This window comes from Nestor notabilis, unplaced genomic scaffold, assembly GCF_000696875.1.
Source record: "Nestor notabilis isolate BGI_N333 unplaced genomic scaffold, ASM69687v1 Scaffold31934, whole genome shotgun sequence".
Classification (NCBI taxonomy): domain Eukaryota; kingdom Metazoa; phylum Chordata; class Aves; order Psittaciformes; family Psittacidae; genus Nestor; species Nestor notabilis.
This window is the reverse complement of record NW_009925658.1, coordinates 1-20,590: the sequence shown is the minus strand read 5'-3', so window position 1 is coordinate 20,590 and position 20,590 is coordinate 1. Positions and strand designations below refer to the sequence as shown.

Genomic DNA, 20,590 nt, shown 5'->3' with positions numbered 1-20,590 from the left:
GAGGTTTAGATTGGATATTAGGAAAAATTGCCTTACTGAGAGGGTGCTCAGGCATTGGAACAGGCTGCCCAGGGCAGTGGTGGAATCACTGTATCTGGAAGTGTTTGAGAACTGGGTAGATGAGGCCCCCAGTGACACAGTTTAGTGATGGCCCTGTCGGTAATGGGGTAATGGTTGGACTTGATAATATTAAATGTCTTTTCCAACCTTGATTCTATGGTTCTGTGGTCTGTGTCTCTGCGGAGTGTGAGCTGGGTGTCATCGCCCTGCCAGCCAGGACAGCTCCACCCAGGGTCCTGAGCAAACTGATCTGGAAAAAGAAAAAAAAAAAAAAAAAAAATACTTGTTTCAGGTTCTTTTGTCTGAAGATTCTGAGGTAACAGTTCTCTGAAGATAGGCTTCTTCCAAACCTGGTATGAAATCAGTGCCCTTGTGAGATGGTACCAGTTCTGTATTGGCTTCCTGGGTTCTGCTTTTTGGTTCAGCTTGGTCGAATCTCATTTACCTTTAAAGCTGATCTCAGCCCAAATTTAGCTTCTAGATCAAACAAAATGTTGACTGGATATCCCAATCTGACTGCTTTCACAAGACCTCCTGATGTTCCATGTTGGTCTTTCTGTGCATACTGAGTTTTCACTGCTTAGGAGGGAGACAAAAGCACATAGTCTGAGCCTGCCAACCTGCTCCCTGTGGCTGCCTTAAGGCCAGCTCAAGACATCTCCCTCCTGGCAGCTTGGGGTTGTTACTTGAGCATTCTCCAATACTGATGGGGTCCCTGGACTTTTGGATACTTTCAGTATCCAAAGCTCCCAGTTTTTCTCCGCCAGTTTTGCCTCACTGGCTTACCTCCACTGCTTTTATCCTCAGAGGAGAGTGCACAGGGAAGCAGTGCATCCTTCCAGCCACAGCTTGTCTGCAGTATCAGCACTAGACTTGCAAAGTCTGAACTTATCATTGTCATCTGAGCCCTGGAAGATCTTAGAGGAGATCCTCAAGGTCTCTGGAGCTGCCTTGGTGGGTGAAGTGAGCAGCAAGGCCTTTCAGCAAGCAGACAACCAGGGTGGAAGAAGCACTTGCAGGCAGGTTTGTGATGGGCTGGCAGGGTTTGGCCACCCCAGGGCTAGGGAAACCCTGGGGTGAATGTGATTTAGGCCTATCGGTGAGATGGGAGGGAGATCTCTGAAAGACTGGAGGGTGGTCAGGTGGTGTACTACCAGAAGTCCTGTAGGCACTGTTAGAAAAGTGATTTCAGGCTGTGCTGTCCTTGCAGAGGCTGAGTAGCACATGGAGGAGCAAGTGAGCCTGGCAGAGCTGCCTGCAGCGTTGGACAACACACTCATGGTTCCCAGGAGTGGGCATCAGTGTGCAGCTCTCATGTCCTACAGATACAAACTGCAGTGCCTCAAGTAAGGGTGCTGCTCCCTGTAAGAAGAGGCTTTCTCTGGGGTGCCTGAGATGTCTCTTAATGTACTGCTCACTGTGCCTGCAGGATCCAGGTGAGGCAGGTCGCCAGGGAGAGGGACAAGGCGAGGCTGGACTTGGAGAAAGCGGAGCGACGCTGCCTGCAGCTTGGCAGGGAGTTGGATGAGCAGTACGTTGCTCTTGAGCACACCCAGAGCAAGCTCAGGTAGGAGGGGTTCTTTTGGTGGGGCAGTGAAAATGGTTTTCTTGTGGTTCCCTGCAGTCTCTCCCTCCCATCCCAGTCTCCCTTTATGAATCTCCCACTTGTTTTGCCGTTGTGTCACTGGCAGAGTGAAGCCCCATACAATCTACTGTTACAGCATTCCTCCAAACAAGCTCTCTTCTCCTGCTTTGTGCACAGCAAGAGGGGGCGTCCAGACCTTGTGGCCATATGAGAACATACTCCAGGTGCCTCAACCATGTTGCATTTTTCCCCCAGGGATTTTCAGGCAGAAACAGAGGCAAAAGACCTGCTTTTGCAGCAAGCAGTCACTCACCAAGCAAAGCTGGAGGCTGATACACAGTTCCTCCAGGGCATAGAGGCCAGCTGGCAAGGGAGACTGAACCACACGATGAAGGTAAAACTGCCCTGGGTGAAACCTCTTCACTTCTTCAGAGGAGGTAAAGCAGAGGTGGTGATGAAGATGGATGGTTTGTGATGCTGGAAATGAGAGAAGTTTCCTGCAGAAAAATCATCAGCCACATCCATGCTATTGAAATAAATACAGAGCTTTTTCCCTTGTCATGACACTATTAAACACCCATGTTGTCTTTTGGGAGTTGTTTGGCCTTTGCCAACACCTGAACACCTGACGGCTGAGGCTAAAATTGTGCCAGGCAAAAGCAAAGATGATGCTGTCCATGTGCCTGGGATTTTCCCAGTGCCGTGCAGTGTAGAATTACAGATGAGACAGCTCAGGACCTGCTGCCTTTGTTGGTTGTGAGGGGAACCACAGTTTTATGAAGCAGAGCTGGAAATGAACCTGTGGGGTTGTGAGCTCTTATTCTGCAAAACCCACATCTATGTCTGTCCTTTGGAGATGAGCCCATGTGGCGTGTATCAGCAGCACGCTCTCTGAAGCAGGATCTCCTGGGAGCTGTGCTGTGTTTGACGTGCTCATATGCCAGTTGTTTTACAGCTTCTGGCTGAAGGCCTGAGGCTGGTGAACCCCTCCTGCAGTGTGAGGACCCACAGCATCACAAGAATCTTCTCCCCTTTGTCTGCAGGAGAACATACAGCTGCAAAACAAGGTCACGGAGATGGCTGAGAAACTGGCGGCCTCTGAGAAGCTGGTGTTGGAGTTGCAGAAAGAACTCAACTGTGTTGTGAAGGACAAGGTAGCCTTTCTTTCTGTGTTGCAGTTAAATAGGAACTTTAGAGGAACTTATCAAAAGATTGATCTTTTTGTATGAAATCTTGTGTATTTTGGGTCACTTGTAATGGTCTTCCCCTTTTCAAACTCTCTTGCACATTAGTGACAACTGAGAAACTAAAAATACTGGATTTTAATTTAGGCCTTTTGAAGCTTTAAAAAAAAAAAGAAAAAAATGAGCAAAGTTTGCAATTACAGAAAATTCTACTAATCTGCAATCTTCAAGTGAAGAGCTTCAGAGTTTGGTTTCCAGAAAAGAAAATCTTTCACAAGTATTGAAGTAAGCGGTTAGTTTTAGTGTCTTCCGTTCCAGCAAGGCACCTGGTAAAATGGATGTGGGGAGAAAAATGAGTCTGTGACCTTGTTAGCCAGTTTGGGAAAACTGGCTGCCTGGACTTTTCATGTCTCATACATGTTTGTTGTCCTCTTCCTGTATCTGACCCATCCCTCAGGTGTCAATAGCAACCCCTCCACTGAGTCTGTGGGTGTAGCACCGTGACTCCAGTGATTTAGTGGAGCTTTTGGCTTTCCATTTGGAGAGGTGATCATTTCCTTGATGACAAGTGTTTCCCTGTACTTGTGCAGCTGGGCCAGGTGGAGTCCCACAGTCCAGAGCTCCTGAACCAGAGCAAGTGGTTCGAAGAGATTGTCTTGGAGTACGAGCGGCAGTGCCAGGTACGGACGGGCAGCTCTCCAGCAGAGCTGTTGTAAAAGCACAGCTCCCATCAGCACATCCTGGGGGAGAGGAAGGAGGCAGCCCTTGTCAGAATGCAGAGAGGGGATCCCTTCTGCCTTCCTCAAAGTCCTTTGGCAGGAGTCCTGCAGCTCTCCATGGGTTTGTTCCCTTCCTGGGATACTGGCAGGGGGAAGTAGGGGTGGGTTGTAAATTCCTCCTTTCCTGCCACCCTGTAGCCAAGGGCTTTTTGTTTGGGAAGAATGTAGCACTGTATCTAAGGACAGATCACTGTGGGCTCTGCTGCATTTCTTGTCAAACACAGGGAGAAAGCTGTTCTCCCTATTTGGAAAGCATGTGATCAGCTAAATTCTTCTACCTTTTTGTTTTTCCCTTCTTCCTTCTTACCCACATTTTAACAACCCCTACAAAAATTGTATGCTGCTGGACTCTGCTAGAGAGTCAAGGTGAGCTTGTCCTGAGCACACACATGGTGTGTGTGTGGCCCAGGCATTGGTGGTGTGTGTGTTGTGGGGTGCTGTGCTCCTGCCCAGAGCTTTGGGCTCTTTGGGACGTGAGCCTCCATTTCCCTTCTCTCATTTGTGACTTGTGTATCTTGCATGTTGTGAGTTGCTGGACACTCTGTGCCTTGACTCTGAGTCCTGTGCTTATTGCTTTGCTTGTATGTTTCCAAGTGCTGTGTGTGACAGGGAAATACTGAGTAGAGACGATGACTTACCAAATCCCCCCAGCAGGGGCTGAAAGCTGCAATTTCAGCGAAGCCATTTCATGGATACAGCAGACTCGAAGCTGTTATTAAAGGCAAACATGCTGGAGCACTTCCCGGAGCAGCATTGCTCCAGATGGCACCAGAGGGTTGAAGATGCTCTGTGCTGCAGTTTTTCCTCCCATTGTGCAGCCCCAGAGCTGCCTGTGAGAATACTGATGGGTGGACAGGTTTGGCCTACGGGCTTCATCTGCCCCTGTGAAGGTGCCCACTCAGGTTTATCCTTGTTGGATGCTGTCAGCCTCCCTCCTCCTCTGCTCTCCTGGTTAGAATGGAGATTAAATTTGCATTTGTATAGATCTGCTCAATAATATTTATTAACAGGGATCTTTGGAAGACCTCATAGCATAGTGTGGAGACCTCATAGCAGCCTTCCAGTATCTTAAGGGGGCCTATAAGGATGCTGGGGAGGGACTCTTCATTAGGGACTGTAGTGGTAGGACAAGGGGTAATGGGTTTAAACTTAAACAGGGGAAGTTTAGATTAGATATAAGGAAGAAGTTCTTTACAGTGAGGGTGGTGAGGCACTGGAATGGGTTGCCCAGGGAAGTTGTGAATGCTCCAACCCTGGAGGTGTTCAAGGCCAGGTTGGACAGAGCCTTGGGCGACATAGTTTAGTGTGTGGTGTCCCTGCTTATGGCAGGGGGGTTGGAACTAGATGATCTTAAGGTCCTTTCCAACCCTAACTGTTCTATGATTCTATGAATTACCCTAGCTCATAGTCTTCATCATTTTCCTGGGTAGCAGCATATGGGATATAATTTGATGTCTGCTCAAAGCGGACAGTCCAGAGGGAGGCAGAATGCTTTGCATGGTGTTGCTTCCAGTACATGACAGAGGGTGTGAAGTGAAATAAGCAGTTGCCCAGCTCCAGACACCTTCACGGAGGTAGCTCATTGCACTGCTCTGGTGGCTCATAGCATGGTGTTCAGCTGTGGGACACTCCTTGCTGCAGGCTCATTATGGCACTAAGACAGAGTAAACTCATGTGCTGGGCTTTGAGGGTGTCCATGCTAAGCATGCAGCAGGACCTGTGCTTCCCATCGGATCAGCACCTTACCTCGCTTTATTTCTTCTGCAGCCTGGAAATGTTCCCTTCCAGAGCCCTGTGGGACTTGCTTCACAAACTCTTACTTTGTCTGCATTACAGTAGTGCTTGTTGGCTCGCCCAGATGCCCACAGGAGTGTCTTGAGGATGTAAACAAAAACCTCTGGGCTATGTGAGGGGTCATACTGAGATCATGGTGTTTCTTGTATGTTATTCACTAGCACTGGTGGTGTTTAGGTGAGGAGGGGTCTCAGGAGGTCCAGCCCTCCAAGGGGTCTGCAAAAACCCTTTTTATTGTGTGATTTTGCATGCAGGGGCAGTTGCTTGTTGCTCTTTGTGCTTTACAGTGTGTAATGATGGTGGTCACAGTCATCTGGGCTTGTATTTCTTCTCTGGCTCTTCCAAAATCTCTCATCTCTGCCTGTTTGGGAAGGAAGAAAATTCCTCTGCCTAATTCTGACTGTGCTGGTGAGGGTGCTCTGCTCTTCATGCTGCAAGATTCTCTGAGTACACATGGCTGCTGGGAGCCATGGCTGCTCAGCCCCCTGCAGCCCGGGGGAGCTTTGTAGCTGCATCAGTCTCTGCTTCAGGTGCTGTGGGAACAGAATGGATTGCTGCGAAGGGAGCTGGAAAGGCTGTATCTGCAACTACGGGAGAGCAGGGCTGAGAGAGGGCTGCCAGCAGGAGGGTTTGGTGCCTCTCCATCTCCTCAGCAAGAACAAGGTCCTCTCCAGATCAGAGTTTCCATGGGTGGGCGGGGTGGTTTGTTGTGCCTGAGCTGCTGCTGCCAGTTCTGGTATTGGGCAGCCAGGGGAGGGAAGAAGGGGGTGATGGGTGGTGAGGAGGAGGGGGATAGTGGAAAAGAGGCTCTACCATCTTGAAAGCTGGTGATGGTGACCTGTGGACTAGGCAGTTGGGAGTGAACAGGAAGATTTTCACTGTTGAGGATGCTGAAGAAACGCAATATAATGAAGAGGAAGTAGCCTCAAAGAGTGGGTTGGGAGATTAGGTTGAGCATTAGGAATAAAACTCCTGGCCCAGAGGGGTGGTGGAGTCCTGGGACTGGTTGCCACATAGACAGGGATCTCCATCCTTTGGGTTTGTATGGGCTTGACTGGATGAAGTTGCAGCCAACTTGATCAGGACAGCCAGACCTGTCTTGTCTTGTAGGCCTGTCCTCTCAGGGCTCCTCTCCGCTACTGTGCCACCATCCCAGCCCTCTGGTTCCCACTTCTGCGTGCGCAGAGATGTCACTCTCAATGGAGCACTTCCAAGAGCAGCTGCGGGACCCGAAGGTGCAGCTGGAAATGAAGGTCAGGGGTGTGTGGGGACTTTTCCTGATGTCTTGGCACAACTGCTTGGCAAGCACTCTGCTTACAGCATGGCTGAGGGGGCATCTGCTCTGGGAGGGTTCCTGGAGAGTTCAGGGTGGGGAGCAGGATGGTACCTTGTCTCTCTGCTGGGAAGACATTGCATGTGCTTCCCCAGCCCGTCTTAACTGGTAGGAAGGTTTGAAGCCGTCCCTGGCTGGCAAAGGCCTTGTGGAAATCTCTTATCACCTTGAAAAATGTGTGTGTGGGTCTTGCTCTCTATGGGGGACCAGAGATTACTCAGTGTTGCTGTCACAGTAAAACCAGTGGCAGGACTAGGATGTGAAGCAGACCAGTATCTCCTGAGAGCATGGCAGGTATTAGAGCCCTGTTTCTCTGGGCTTGCAGCACGCTTTTAACCTGCTTGCCTAAGTTGACAGTGTGAGCCAAGCCCTCCCTTTAGACAGTAGTGAGTGCTCATGTGAGAAGCCTCAGTTTCCACTTTCACTCCTGCTTTTGCTGCTGAACTGGGAGTTCAGGGATGCTTGCTGGGTTTCCATTGCAGCACTACAAGAGTGAATCCTGGACTGCCACACGGGTGATGCACAGTTCAAGGAGCACAAAGCTGTTTGCAGATCTTATACCTGCTTCGAAGTCCTGCCTTTGTGCTCATCAAATCCTGGAGTTTCTAGCATTTACAGGGGAACTATAGGGAGCAGCAGCTATTTACCACCACAGCTTGGACAAGGAACCACTTTGTGGGGTGGAGGAAGGATATGTGGAGCAGTGGTGCTTGATGCCTGGGCCTATCCCTTCTCCTCTCTGGGGTCCCTTGCAAACAAGGAGAAGGAAGAAGTGTGCTGGTTGCTGGGAAGAGCTGGGACCCACCAATACCTGCTTGTTAAGAGGCTGCTGTGTGAGACTGATTATTGCCCTCTGTTCAGTAGGGCCTAGAACTGCCTGAAGAGTGTCCCCTGTTGAGAGGGATCGATTGATCCAGAGCTATGGGAGGAGAGGGGAGCTGAGTTCGCAGCACAGGGACAGAAAGACCCTGAGGTCTGGCACTGTCTTCTTTCTCTGGCTAAGAGGGAGACTTGGGGTGCATCCCCTGCTCATACCAGAGTAGGCTGGGCTGATTCCTCCTGAGGATGGAGAACTGCTTTAATTTGAAAGAAAATCTGGGCAGTATTGCAGGCTGCAGCTGTTTGAAGTGAGATGTCTGAACTCACCTTAAGTGAATCCTTGATATTTCAAGACTTCAGTTTCCCTGCATGTTCCACAGCTTGCGTCAGAGGCAGTGCCCACCAAAGATTGTACCTCAAAACAGTGGGAGGAGTGAGAGCTTTCATCAGCATTTTCTTAGTATCTCTTCATTTTCTTGGTCCTTCAGCAAACCTGCCTCTACTTGCTAGATCATCACAATTGGCTGTCTTAAAAGCAGCAAAAAAAGGCTTAAATTTCTTTATATAGCAAAACAGGCTGGCTTGTGGGAGGGTAAGGTTGTCACTAAATGGCTGTTCATCTTCCCTTCTTGTGCTTTGCACCTTTTTGGTGCTAATCCTGCAGCCTCCCCAAGGGGCCAGAATGGCCTTGCAGAGGAGAGTGGAGGAGAATTGTACAGGAAACTGTTGCCTGTTCATGCCTGCCCCCTCCTGCTTCCTAGCACACCCCACCACTGCCCCCCAGGCTTTCCTGCTGCCTCTTCCCTGTTGTGCCTCCCTTCAGGAGCAGAGTCCCCTTTGGCAGTATTCAAGCAGAAGATTTTACTAGGTCATTATCCCCATTTTAGGGCTGAGGAGCTGAGATATGGGATAGGTGTGGGAGAAAGGAGGTGACTTGGCTGAAGTCTGTGTCAGACCAGGGGAACAAGCCCAAATAACAGGAATACAAGGCATTTGAGCTGTTACCACATGTGTTACCTGTGTTACCTGTATATGTGTTAACACCATGTCTGGTGAATGGTGGAGGGACTGGCTGTAGTAGGAAGCTTTCAGAGTTGTTGGAAAACATCTGATGAATGAGTGAGAAGTGTAGAACTTCTCAAAGTGGTGTGGGAACTTTCTGTAATGTTTAAGTAATTGCCTTGACTTTGCACCTAAAGAAAACCTTTTGTTGCCTCTCCAGCAAAAGTATGTTCTGAAGCTGGCTGAGCTCTTCAAGTATCAAATCCAGGGCAGTAAAATGGTTTTTGTCTTTTGGAAAGATGCAGAGGTTTAGCATGATCAAGAGCTGTTACAGAGTGTTATGTGAGGACAGCTGTAAGGATCTGTAGCAGCAGCACTGGTGTGAGAGAAGGTGACTTCTCAATGATAAAGCCTCCAAGGCTAGGACCTCAAGAGCGGTGAGCCCAGGAGATGCAGCAGTGGAAGCGGAAGGAAAAGGACATGGTCTCCGTGTGGAAGAAGCGGCAGCTAAAGTTGGAAGAGAAGGTTAATGAGGAGCAAGTCAAGATGTGTGAGATGCTGGCTGTTGAGAAAAAAAGAAGAAAAAAGCACCAAGATGAAATGGGAATAATGCAGAGATCATGGGACTCAGGGCTCGGGTGTTGAAGGGGACAAGGTGTCTGGAGAGCTGCCTTCTGGGGGGAAAGGAGTAGCTCCACAAAGCTCAGACGAGCAGATAGACCAAAATCTCCTGCCTGTTGCAGCTTCAGCACCAAAGGAACAGAGAAGAAGTGAAAAATGATGTGATGGATGGACCAGTGCAGACATCTGTTGCAGTGAATGGCCTGCTCAATCTAGAAGCTGTAGCCAAAGCAGAAAGCATTTGTCAAGGAGAAATGAAATCTTGGTAGACAAGGGAATGTACTTGGGAAAGAGGCAGAGAGAGCAAAGTTAAATGGTTTGCCTTCACACAGCAGACAAAAGCAGTATGCCAGGACATAGACTTGATCTGGAGGGCAAGAAGAGGGAAAAAAGCCCTGGGAGGCAGAGTGGCACAGCAGCATAGGAAGAAACATGACATTCCGGCTGTCAAAATTGAGCTGAAAAGGGAAAGGAAGGGGGTGAAACAAGCTGATGTAGCTGAAACATGTTGTGCACTGCCTGGAAAATGACCCAGAGCTCAAGAGAGTGGCAGGTTTACAGAACTGAAACTGTGCTGCTGCTGAAGAAAAGCAGATGCCTTGTGAAACACAAGGCTGCTTAACATGATGGTCCAAAAGATGCTCTAACAGCAGCTGTGTTCTCTCTTGACATTCTCTAACAGCAGCTATGTTCTTGCTGTCCCCCACATGCCTTTTACTAACCATGGGAGTGTGGTCAGAGAGCTGGGATATGATAACGTGGATGTAGCTGACTGTGCACTCATCTCCTCTGCCTTGTACAGCTGTCTGTGGGATGGTGGAGATGCCATGGGAAGCACAGCATGTGAATCCTGATGTAAAACTGACTTGTAAAGCAGCTGCTGTGAGGAGCACCTGCCAAGCAGGGGGAGCAAGCAGCACACAGCCCGTGCACTAGTCCTCTTGCTCAAGAAAGGAAGAACTTCCCCACTCAGCATCTCTGCCTCCCAGATGCAGCATCACAAACTGCAATGCTGTTCTCCCTGCCACGATGGACAGTCCATTCTCTGTGCTCTTCCCTGAGGAATTTGGGTCCTGTATGGGGTTTAGCAGTAACTGCTGGATATGACTGTCTGCTCAACACAGGACTGAGCTTCCTACTCAAAAATTCCAGTATTTGTGGCCTCATGGGAGACTGGGATACCAGTAGGGGTGGGAGGATAATAAGGCAGAGAGGCTGTCTTGGATTTGGGGTTGTAGCTGTTACATCCAGCAATGTAAAATCACAGAGGCCTCACAAGCAAGCTGACTTCCAGATGTGGCTCTATTGCAGTTGAAGGGGTGGACTCACCACCTGATTATCCTTAATGAAGTCTTGGTGTGTCTTAAAGAGCCAGATCTCTTAGTTTGTACTCCTTTGTAGGCCTGAAAAATAATTTCAGCCAGCTGGAAGCCATACAAATTCTGGTTCTGATGCTATTTGTCCTTATCCCCCTTTATTTCTCTTCTCTTGAAGACCTGCTCCTTCTCTACCGTTCTCTTGATGATCCCCATATTTTGCATGAGTTACTGGATGGTTGTTTCTCAGATTTCTTTAGTTATGCTGTCCTTGCAAACCAAATGGGAATAAAGCAGGGAGCCAGTGTAGAATGCTAAGAGCAAACTGGGTTTTTGCATAGTTTTCTCACCCTGCTGTCTCTCCCTGCAGGAAAGAGCTGTGCTGGCTGCTGGAGGAGAACAGCCTGCTGAAAAGTCAACTTGGGAGACTTCAGCAAGAGCTGAGGCTGGCAGAGGAGCAGGGCAGCGACCACAATGGGTAAGAGAGGAGCCAGCTGTGGGAAGCTGCAAATGGGTGGAGAGATAATGCTTGTAAAAGGAACAGCCACTCAGGTGCATTTACCAGATTTCAGCTGGCTTTTGTTTTCTTGTTTCTGAACTCTCACAGCAAGCACTCTCACACCCTTTGCTCCACGTAAAAGCAGCCAGTGCTGGGACAGGACTGGGGAGGCCAGAGCATGGGTACCAGAGCTGGGTTTGGGGAAGGCTGTGGGGATAGGTATGCTGAGGGAGGAAAGGATGGGCTTCTTCACTGTACAAACCTGTTGGCCTCCTGCTGCCTTAGGAAGCTTGGGGTAGGTTCTGGGGTCACCTGCTGAGCCATACATCCAAGGAGAGCCATGTTTCTGGCGTGGATGGTCCCAAGACTCTGCTAAGATGGCTTTTGCATTGTTCTTCATCCCCTGATTTTTAGGCCTCTGAGAGTGTTGCAGGACTTTGGGTGTCCCCAGCTGTCTGCCCTGGGTTGGACTGAGTGACCTGTTGGGGCAGATACACCTGACCCACTCCTGAATCAGTTCAGGGCCATATCTGTTTTGGCCTGTCTTTGCTTCATCTTGCAAGCCAAAACCAGATGTATGGCTCCCTAGGACAGGGCCCATCTCTGGCAGGACATGGTTTGCTGGTCTCTGGCCTGAAGTTCATCATTTTCCTCTCCCTGACAGGAAACACATGAGTGAGTTGGGCAGAGAGAAGTTGGAGGAAATGGCTGAAAAGAGCAGAGTTAACAGTGTTAGTAAGAAGCTGTTAACACTGACAGGCTCTTGGCTGAAGGATTTAGGAGGACAAAACTTAAATGTGCTTATAGAGGAGAACGGGGATGTTTGTTTCAAACATTCAAACCCAGTCTTGCTTTGAAGAGCCATCTTCATTTTATAGCTTGTCAAGAAGAGACAATTTGAGTGACAAAAGCCAGTGAAGGTTTTACAGAAAGGAAGGTGTTACTACAAAATCTCTAATGAGGTTTGTTTACCTACTTGTACTCTTTCTCTCAGAGGTTTTGCTCACTCCCAGCCTCAAACACACATACTAACAAGTCCTTGGACGTGTGTACACACAAAGCCTGGCCAGGATTGCTTGTGTGCAACAAGCAATGATGAGGGTTGCAGGCTGTTAGTTCCTCACCCCGTTCCTGTGATTCCTCATGCCTGGGAACCACAACCTGGTTTTTGGACATGTCTTTTGTACTCTGGGGCCATCAGCCACAGCAGCATGGCTGCATCTTCCATTAATCATCAGCCACAAACCTGCTGCCTGTTGTTTGCTTTTCCTTCTTTGGAGCAAAACTGTGTTGGTTGCCTGTTTTCCTGGGAGGCTAGCAGAGGAATAGGATGTGGGGTGTGTTGCTGCCCTGCTGTTAGATGCAGACTTTCTCCTGACATGTTATCTGTGCTGTGGTCTGGTCAGAGCATGAGCCAGAAACTACACGTTGCTCAGCATTACTGCTGGGAATGGTATCTTAGGAGCAATGTCTTAAGGGGTGTGTGCCCTTTAGTGTTGATGCATGCTGCTCTTGTAGCCCTTACTCTGCTCCTTCGTCTCGTACTTTCACACATGCACATGTGTCCATTCATACTATATTCTTTCCAATATAAGTATTTCTATTATGCATCATAGAATCACAAAATGATTTGGAAGGGACCTTAAAGATCATTTTAGTTCCAAGCCCCTGCCACAGGCAGCGACACCTTCCACTAGACCTGTCACTATCCCCCTTGTAAAAAGTCCCTCTCCAGATTTCTTGTTGGCCCCTTTAGGCACTAGAAGCTGCTCAGAAGAGTTCTCTTCTCCAGGCTGAACAAGCCCAACTCTCAGCCTGTTTCTATACCAGAGGTGCTCCAGCCCTTGGAGCATCTTTGTGGCCTCCCCTGGATTTGCTCAAGCAGGTTCACATCCTTCTTGTGTTGTTGCCCCCAGAGCTGGATGCAGGACTGCAGGGGGATGGTCTCATGAGAGCAGAGTAGAGGGGAAGAATCCCTTGTCCTACCCTCCCAGCCCCCAGTGACTTCCTCCAGAGCTATCATCTATTGAGGAATTGTCACCTGTGAGAATCTGTGCATGAGCTCAGCCACTGGGCTTTGGTAAGGCTGGGAAATGAGGGCTCTTGTCCCGAGTGTCCACAAAGCCCTGCAGTGACAGCAGTGTTCCTAAGTGGAAACTCACTGGCACCAGTATGGGACAGGTTAAGTCTCTGTTGCCTCTTACTGCACCCCAAGCCTATGTGCATGAATTGGTTTCTTTTTCCTCAACCTTTTCCAGAGTGAAAAGAGCTATGGAGAGGTCTCCCACCTGAATGGCAGGATGTGTGGGCTGGGCCGTGGGGTCACTGAACACCAAGCTGGCCATGGTGCTGGTCCTCATACTGTACCACCGCGGAGCCGTGGTGCTGGTCCTGACGCTGTCCCACCATGGAGCCAGAGGCTTGCAGAGGCTGAGTGGCTACGAGGAGCAGAGACGGCCACAAGGCTGGAGCACCACCAGCAACATGCAGCATGTTGGATGGAGATGGAGCTGCTTCAAGAACAGCTCAAGGCCTCGCAGGAGAAGGTAGGTGTCATTCAGTTGGTGACAGGGTGGCAGGCTGCTGAGTGGTCCCTGTGATGTTGGTATAGCCCAGCTTGGGGCTGTACTGAACACCTTCCCCAGGCAGAAAAGACTGTGCTCTTCCTCTTTATGGGGGGCAGAAGACTCGCCCTCCCACTTAGGTATGTCTGAAGCGAGACAGGTCCTTACTTGCAGCTGCCTCTGCCTTGTTCCCTCTGTCCTTGTCCTGTGCAGGCTGGCTGGGCAGAGGAGATGGAGGCTGAGTGAAGGTGGCTCATTCGGGAGTGACAGGAGCTGTGGTTTCCCCATGGTTCAGCTGATAGAGGAACTAGAGTGGTGGCAGGATCAGGTAGGGGCTGGGCAGGGATGACATGGGCCGGGCAGGCCATGTCTGAGGGGAGGGAAGTCAGAGCAGGGGAAAGAGGACCACAAGAACAGAGGAAAGCCAAAGTTAGAAACCTCCAAATGTGTTAATATCCCTCTCCTGCCTTCTTCCCTGGGAAAAGGCTCAGGGACTGGCTTTCCAGAGTACAGCTTGCTTGTGCCAGCCACTCCGAGAGCAAAGCTGGACCAGACTTGCTTCCCAGTAGCAGGATTCCCCTTTGCTAGTGGCAGGAAGCAGAGGACATGGTACAGGCAGGGATTGAAGCCCAGCTTGCTTGTGGTGTATCTATCTAAGAACAAATGCAGTGAGCAGCCCCCTCTACCTCCTGCATTGCAGCCCCTGGAGCTAGCAGTAACTCCTGCTTCTTGCTACTCAGCAAGGGGAGCATCTCTCAGCAAGGGATCCCTGTTTCTCCTCCTGCAGTTCTGTGTGCTCTCTATCCTGGCTTTGTAGGCTGCCTAGCACACACCACTCCCATGGTCCTGCTGCTCTGCTGTGGCCATACTGGCATGAGAGCCAGGGTGGGGGCTGAGGGTGCTTTCCAGCCTCTCCCCTCACCTGCAGCACACCCTGGGTCTGTCCTATTGCTGGCACAAAACTGTAACCAGCTATTGGCCTTTGTGTTGCAGCTTTTAGAAGCCAAAGCAAGCCTGAGCCTGGCCCAGACTCGTCATGCTCTGCAGTTGCAACAGGCCAAGGCCCAGATGAACAACATGGTACCAAAGAAACACTTTGAGGAGCTGCAAACCAGCTGGAGAGCAGAGCAATGCAGGGCTCAACAGCTCCAGGAAAACCTCCACCGACAGGCTGAGCAGACATGCAGGCAGCTGGTCAGGACTCAGGTAAGCAGGGAATTGCAGGAACTCAGTCAAGGGTACCAGGGAGGGAGCACTACCAGCCTGGAAGCCACCAGTGGTCTGGGTATATCAAAAGTCTATGTGGAAAATGCACTTGATCTTCAAGTTCAGCTGCAGTTTTCGTTCCTCATGAACCCAGGCACTGCCTTGCACTCAAACAGGAACCCTCCCCGCTCTAATCCGCCTACCCCAGGCCATATACCTTGTGCCTTGAGGAGCAGGAGTTACCAGGGAGACACTTGATTCAGGCTGGGGAAAGTCTGAGCCCTCCATGTGGAGATATAGCCTGCATATAGTGAGGTGGTTTTGTCTCAAGGGCACTGGGCAACAAGGTGTTGGGGTTTTTTGAGTTTGTATTTTGTTTCAGGACAGTGTAATTCAATTGAACTAACTTGAGCAAAGGGAGCAAATTACAACCTAAGGAATTAAAATGAGCAGACACAAAAACTGTATCGATGGAAACTGTCTCTCCTTTGGCTTTTCTGGACATGGCCCACTGATCCCTTCATGCTCTCCTTCAGGGTGTGAAGGTCTGTGAGCAGGGCCCTGGGGAAATGCATGGTCCAGGATTGCCAGGGAACAACCCAATGTTAGTATTTATTACTTGCTGCAGGAAGAACATGAGCGTCTGCTGCAGGCAGCTATGGAGCAGGCAGAGGGGCTGGAGCACAACCTCAGGACTACTGAAGCTGTGCTGGCAGAGAGGGCAGCTCAGCTCAAAGATGCCCAGGTGAGTGGAAGAGGGGTTAGTGCTGTGGGTTCCTGCCTGGCTGGGACCCAGCATGGGGATGCTGAACTTTTAGCCTCTTGTCCTTGCTGTAGGCCCAACTCTCCAGGAACAAAATGCTGATTGAAGACCTCCGTGAGGAGAACAGGGGGGTTGCAATGGCCCTGCAGGCAGCTGAGCTGAAGCAGAAGAGCACCGAGGAGAAGAACCACCTGTTGGAGGAGCAAGCCTCAGCTCTGAAGCAGCTCATTGGAAAAATCACACCAGCATCTCTGAGCGGGTGATGGGGCACCGGCTGTGCAGCCCTGCCCCTGGCCAGGGTTTGTCAGGTACAGAGGAGGACGTATGGCTGGGTTGGGAAATGAGCCTTATCCTCCCTCGTCTTGCCAGGATTTTCCTGGGTAGAAGGTAGAAAATGAAGAAACCAGACAGAAATTGGTCCTGTGGATAGATGAATTTTCCTAACTGAAAGCCCCAGCTTTGGTGCCTTTCTCAGTAGCAGTGTGCTGTTGTAAGTCCAGTCTGCCTCAGGGCAGCCATCCCACAGGAGCTGCCTGCACTTTGGCAGCAGGTTTAGTGGCGGTGCCAAAGTGCTCTCTCTCTGGAGGGCTGCTGTTGGGGCCATGCTGTTACAGCTGGGAAGCCAGGCTTGAGGGCTGGGCAGGAGGGCTTGCAAGTTCTTGCATCTGGCTCACTCCAAACAGGAAAGCTGGATTGTGTCATTAAAATAATTGCAGTACCTCCTGCCATCTCCAGTCTACTCTGTATTTCAGTAGCCTCCCCCAACTGTTATTCCCTACAGCTTCTCTTGTGCTCTCGGAGACTATGGCCTTCCTAAAGTCTGAGCCTAAGATCAAAACCAACCTGATGCCAGATTGTTGCCTCTGCGGTGAGGAGGACAGAGGGGCTGAGGGAAAAGCCTTCAGTTTGAACCTCCAAGGCTTGGGGCAGGGCTGGTGACCCCTCATCAGTAGCACTGCCCTTCTTCAAAGAACACCAGGAGACATGGTAAGTGGACTGCATCATCTTGCCTTCCTTGTTGGCCCTCACACACTGGCAGTGAGCAATGTTCTTGCCCAAGTAAGTTGTCTAAAAGGCCACAAAGCCAAGCATTCATATCAGCAAATGCCTAATTTTTTGATCTGGCCAGGGTGTTACCCTCTGCATCATTGTCACCAGTGCCTCTGCCTTGCTCTGTGCAGAGTAGAGGGTATTTACGTCGGGGCTGTGGTTGCCACTAGCTGTTAAAGGACTCCTAGGATTTTGGGGGCTATGGAGACTATTGTACAAGACAGACTAGACAAGCCTGTCTGGATCAGGGTAGCAAAGCTGAACAAAGTTAATACAAAGAAGAGGGCTTAAAAATAGCTCAAGCTGTTGATAGTTCAAGAACAAAAGGGCTTGAACAAATTGGCTGAGCTGAAACCCGGCCACTGCTTTTAAGTCCCAGCCTGCCAGGGCAGAGGGCTTCCCTAGCCCTGGGACAGTGCCAGGAGATGGCTGGAGGCTGACTGAGACCTCCTTGATTGAAGTGTGCTTTTTCCACGTGGTGGGTGAAAGCTGGTACTAGAGCCTTACTCATGGCTTGGAAGTGTTACCTCTCAGCCACTACTCAAGTGTGAGCAGCTCCATTAGGAAAAAAGAGATGGTGGAGCAGCCCTTCAGCCTTGCTCTGATACTGTGCTAAATGGAATCTTTAAAATCCTCTGCTCCCTTACCCATCCCTACTCCAGATAGTCCCTAGGCCCTGCCAGACCCATGCTCTGGGGAACATGACTCTTCATAGAGGAACCACAGACACAGCCCAAGTGTGCTGGGAGAAACCATGGCAAGGCTCATGACCCACACTGCAGTCAGCGCTCATTCACTCCACACCTTAAGCAGCATACATAAGGCTTCTCATGGGAGTCAAGGCTTCAGTTGTGTCTTAGAAAGACGCTTGTGCAGCCTTATCTGACACTTGGAGGAGCAGCGCCACTGAGACACCTAAAGAACCAGTTGAGCTTCAACCTGCAAGGTGAAGAGGGGTTGGGCCAGAGAACCAGATCAGTGTTTAAACAAACCCAATGTTAGCTCTTGAAAAAACACTCAATTGAAGGCTGAAGCCATTTTTATTTTGCAGCCATGGAGCTCTCCTGGCTTCCAGAGCCCAGCTGGGTGGTGTCTTACTCCCACATGCACAGTGTGAACAAAGAACCACTCCAGACAAAAGTGCATTCACAAAACCTATTTGTAGCTGAGGGGCTTGGATACACTCCCCTTGCCCCCCCAGTGCCACTCCCCACTGTGCTGGATTCCCAGGCTGGTTACACTACCAGGGTGCATCCTATGGTCAGGAAGAGCCAGCCAGTGTGGTTTGCATAAACTGTGGGCTGATCTTAGTGTCAGGTATGAAGGAGGAGTGGCAGGTGTGCACTCCAGAAATGCGGAGGTATCTGAAGTCCTGCACATACCAGAGTTGAGTCCCCACTGTGGGCAAACAAAGGTTGTCCCTCCTGTCCTGCATGCTTACGAAAGAATGTGTTCAAGGACTCCTTGTCTGATTAACTGCTCACATTTCCAGCGGGGTAAAAAGTGCTGCACAGAAACACAGACAAACTTTCCTTGCAACCCAGGCAGAGTGGATTTGTGACTGCACACAACCAGCTCTGTTTGTTGTGCTGTATGCCCACTGCATTGTGGTACCAGGTCAGAGCTGGGCCACACAGACAGCTTGCAGCATGTGCAAGGAGCTGTGTGTGCAGAAACTCTGACATGCTGTGAAGCTGGGATAAGGGGAAATGTCATGGGAGTGAAAGGGAAGGAAGAGAAAGAACCACACACTCTTGACATGGGTACCTGGCTATTCTTCTTCAACAGGATGGTGGTACCATCATCAATCTCAAACTCTCCATAGTCTCTTAAACACCGCACCTGCAAAGCAGAAACGCAGCTCTCGAATCATCAGATCTCCCACAGAAAACACCAGACACCACTGCTGACTTACAACATATGCCCCAGAACTGTAATTATGGACACATTCCTATCTGCCTGCTGGAGCCTCAACATAGAGCAGATCTGGAAATACACAACCGGACTGATGCCATGACCTGTGGACTCTACCGGACATTCTCTTCCTGCCTCCACCTGGAGCAAGAAGCATCAGTGAGCCCAGCCCTCCACAGAGACTAGAGGGAGAGTGGCTCAAGAGACAGGATGTGAGGAGCAGCAGCAGCATTTCCAGGGGAACTCCACAAACATACCAGAAAATGACTATCTGTTAACTGTGAAACTGTCTTAAGGAGCAGGTTGATTGTCACTACATCTTCTTTTGAAAAGAAGATAAGAACAGGGCACTTCAGCTACTGACTTTGATTTTTCACATGCTTTTTGTTCTGTCAATTGTATAAAATGATTTATAGTCTCATGTCAGAGTCCTTTTAAAATAACAAAGAAAATTAGTTAACAATCCTTAGCATGGGAACAAGGTTTCTAGTTGATGAAGAAAGTTAAGTTTCTGCAAAGTGCTGCAAAACTTCTCACTGGGATTTCAAACCACTCACCCCACCACACAAATTCCCTGCAGACTAGAAATGCTATCTTTCAACAAACTTTGAGCCCTCAGTAGAAGAGGAAATAAAAATGCTGACAGGCAGAATGTAAAGAGTGAAATGCAGACGGTTATGGAAGCTTTGGTGCTCTTGAAGGCTTTGTTCAATGACCTGGCTTGGGATGGGTGTGAAATTCTCTTAAAACAATGGTTGCACAAAATGTTTGTTCACAGACAGAAACCACTTGCACTTACTTCGATGTACAGACTTTTCGGAGGTTTTATGTCCTGTGTAAGGTCCAGCCCCTCCTCTCCTCCTACTGACTTCATGTAGGTAGCCAGAGACTTTTTGTACCGATTGAACCATTCCACCTGCGGACATTAACAGCAGTTCCTCAGACAAAGCTGAACAGGTAATGCTGAAAGAGAGGTCCCCAGTGAGTGATATCTAGTTTATCTGTGCTGTCAGACCACTGTTCCCAAGCATGTTTGTACCAGCCAAAGGTGAATGCAAGCTTTTCTAAAGGGAAAGACTGCCAGAGAGGCAGAGCAATATGGATTCAGGACACATGCTGCTAATGTTAGCATCTCTGTACATTGGTCTAGAGATGGCATTTGAGAGCAGCATGTGAAGACTTAGTTCTGCTGGCGTCAAGTCTGATCTTCCACCTGATCCTTAAAAGTGCCAAGCGTTACCTGCACTCAGTGTCTGTTTGGGATTGTACCCATAGACAATGAATAAGCAAATGGGTGTTTACAGGAAGACACATTAAGTGTCATGTTTATAGTGGGGGAATTGTACCTTATTTTGACTCTGCTAAATAGATAATCCATCAGGAGGAGTAAGTAGAAAGAAGGAAAGACTTTAAGACAAGGCTGACTCACTTCCTCTGCTGACATGTGAAACTGGATGGCATTTGGCAGGACACTACCATACTCCCACCTCAGTGCTCGGATCCGCAGCAACCGGTCATACCTGGGGAAAGAAAGAAGGGGCAAAACCAGCATCTTTGCTTAGGCAAGTGCTGGTAATACCCCATGCAACAAAGCAGAGAGCAAAAATTTGGGTCATTCTACCCACCTTCCTTTAAAACATGCGATTTTGGACCTATCCAGTAATTAGAACGTTTAAAGGGCAGGAAGAAATAGGGCTAGCGTTTGGTGGTACCAGCAATGAGCACACAGAACCAGCTCCGCAGTTGCCCTTCTACTGCATCTCGCATGGGAACCACTCGCCGGAGCCAAGCGCCCCAACACACAGCGCTCCAGGACCCTGTCTTTTGTGCCAGTGGGGAAGAACCGACGCTCCGTGACCCCGAATGCCCGCGGAAGCCCCCCGTGCTCCGCGCCGCACTCACAGGTACGCCAGTATGCAGCGCTGGTTTCGCAGCAGGCAGCAGTGCCGAAACCGGATGAGGAAAATGAGGTCCGTGCGTCCCGACTTCGCTTCGGACCTGGAGGAGGAGCCGCGTTACAGAGCCGCGGGACGGCTGGGAGAGGAGAAGACACCGGCCGGGTTTGGCGGGGCGGGACGGGACGCCCCGGTACGCGGGCTGG

The 20,590-nt window shown here is 49.9% G+C and overlaps 1 protein-coding gene across 1 annotated transcript; it reads right to left on the bottom strand.

Moving 5' to 3' along the window:
* Positions 1-18,012: 18,012 nt before the first annotated feature.
* On the bottom strand, positions 18,013-20,487 carry GINS1 (GINS complex subunit 1 (Psf1 homolog); the record flags this gene model as incomplete). Its single annotated transcript, XM_010013157.1, has 5 exons — positions 18,013-18,081; positions 18,343-18,417; positions 19,289-19,405; positions 19,919-20,009; positions 20,392-20,487. Coding segments are annotated over 5 exons (448 nt in total), but the record flags the coding sequence as incomplete, so codon positions are not given.
* Between the last annotated feature and the right edge of the window lie 103 nt (positions 20,488-20,590).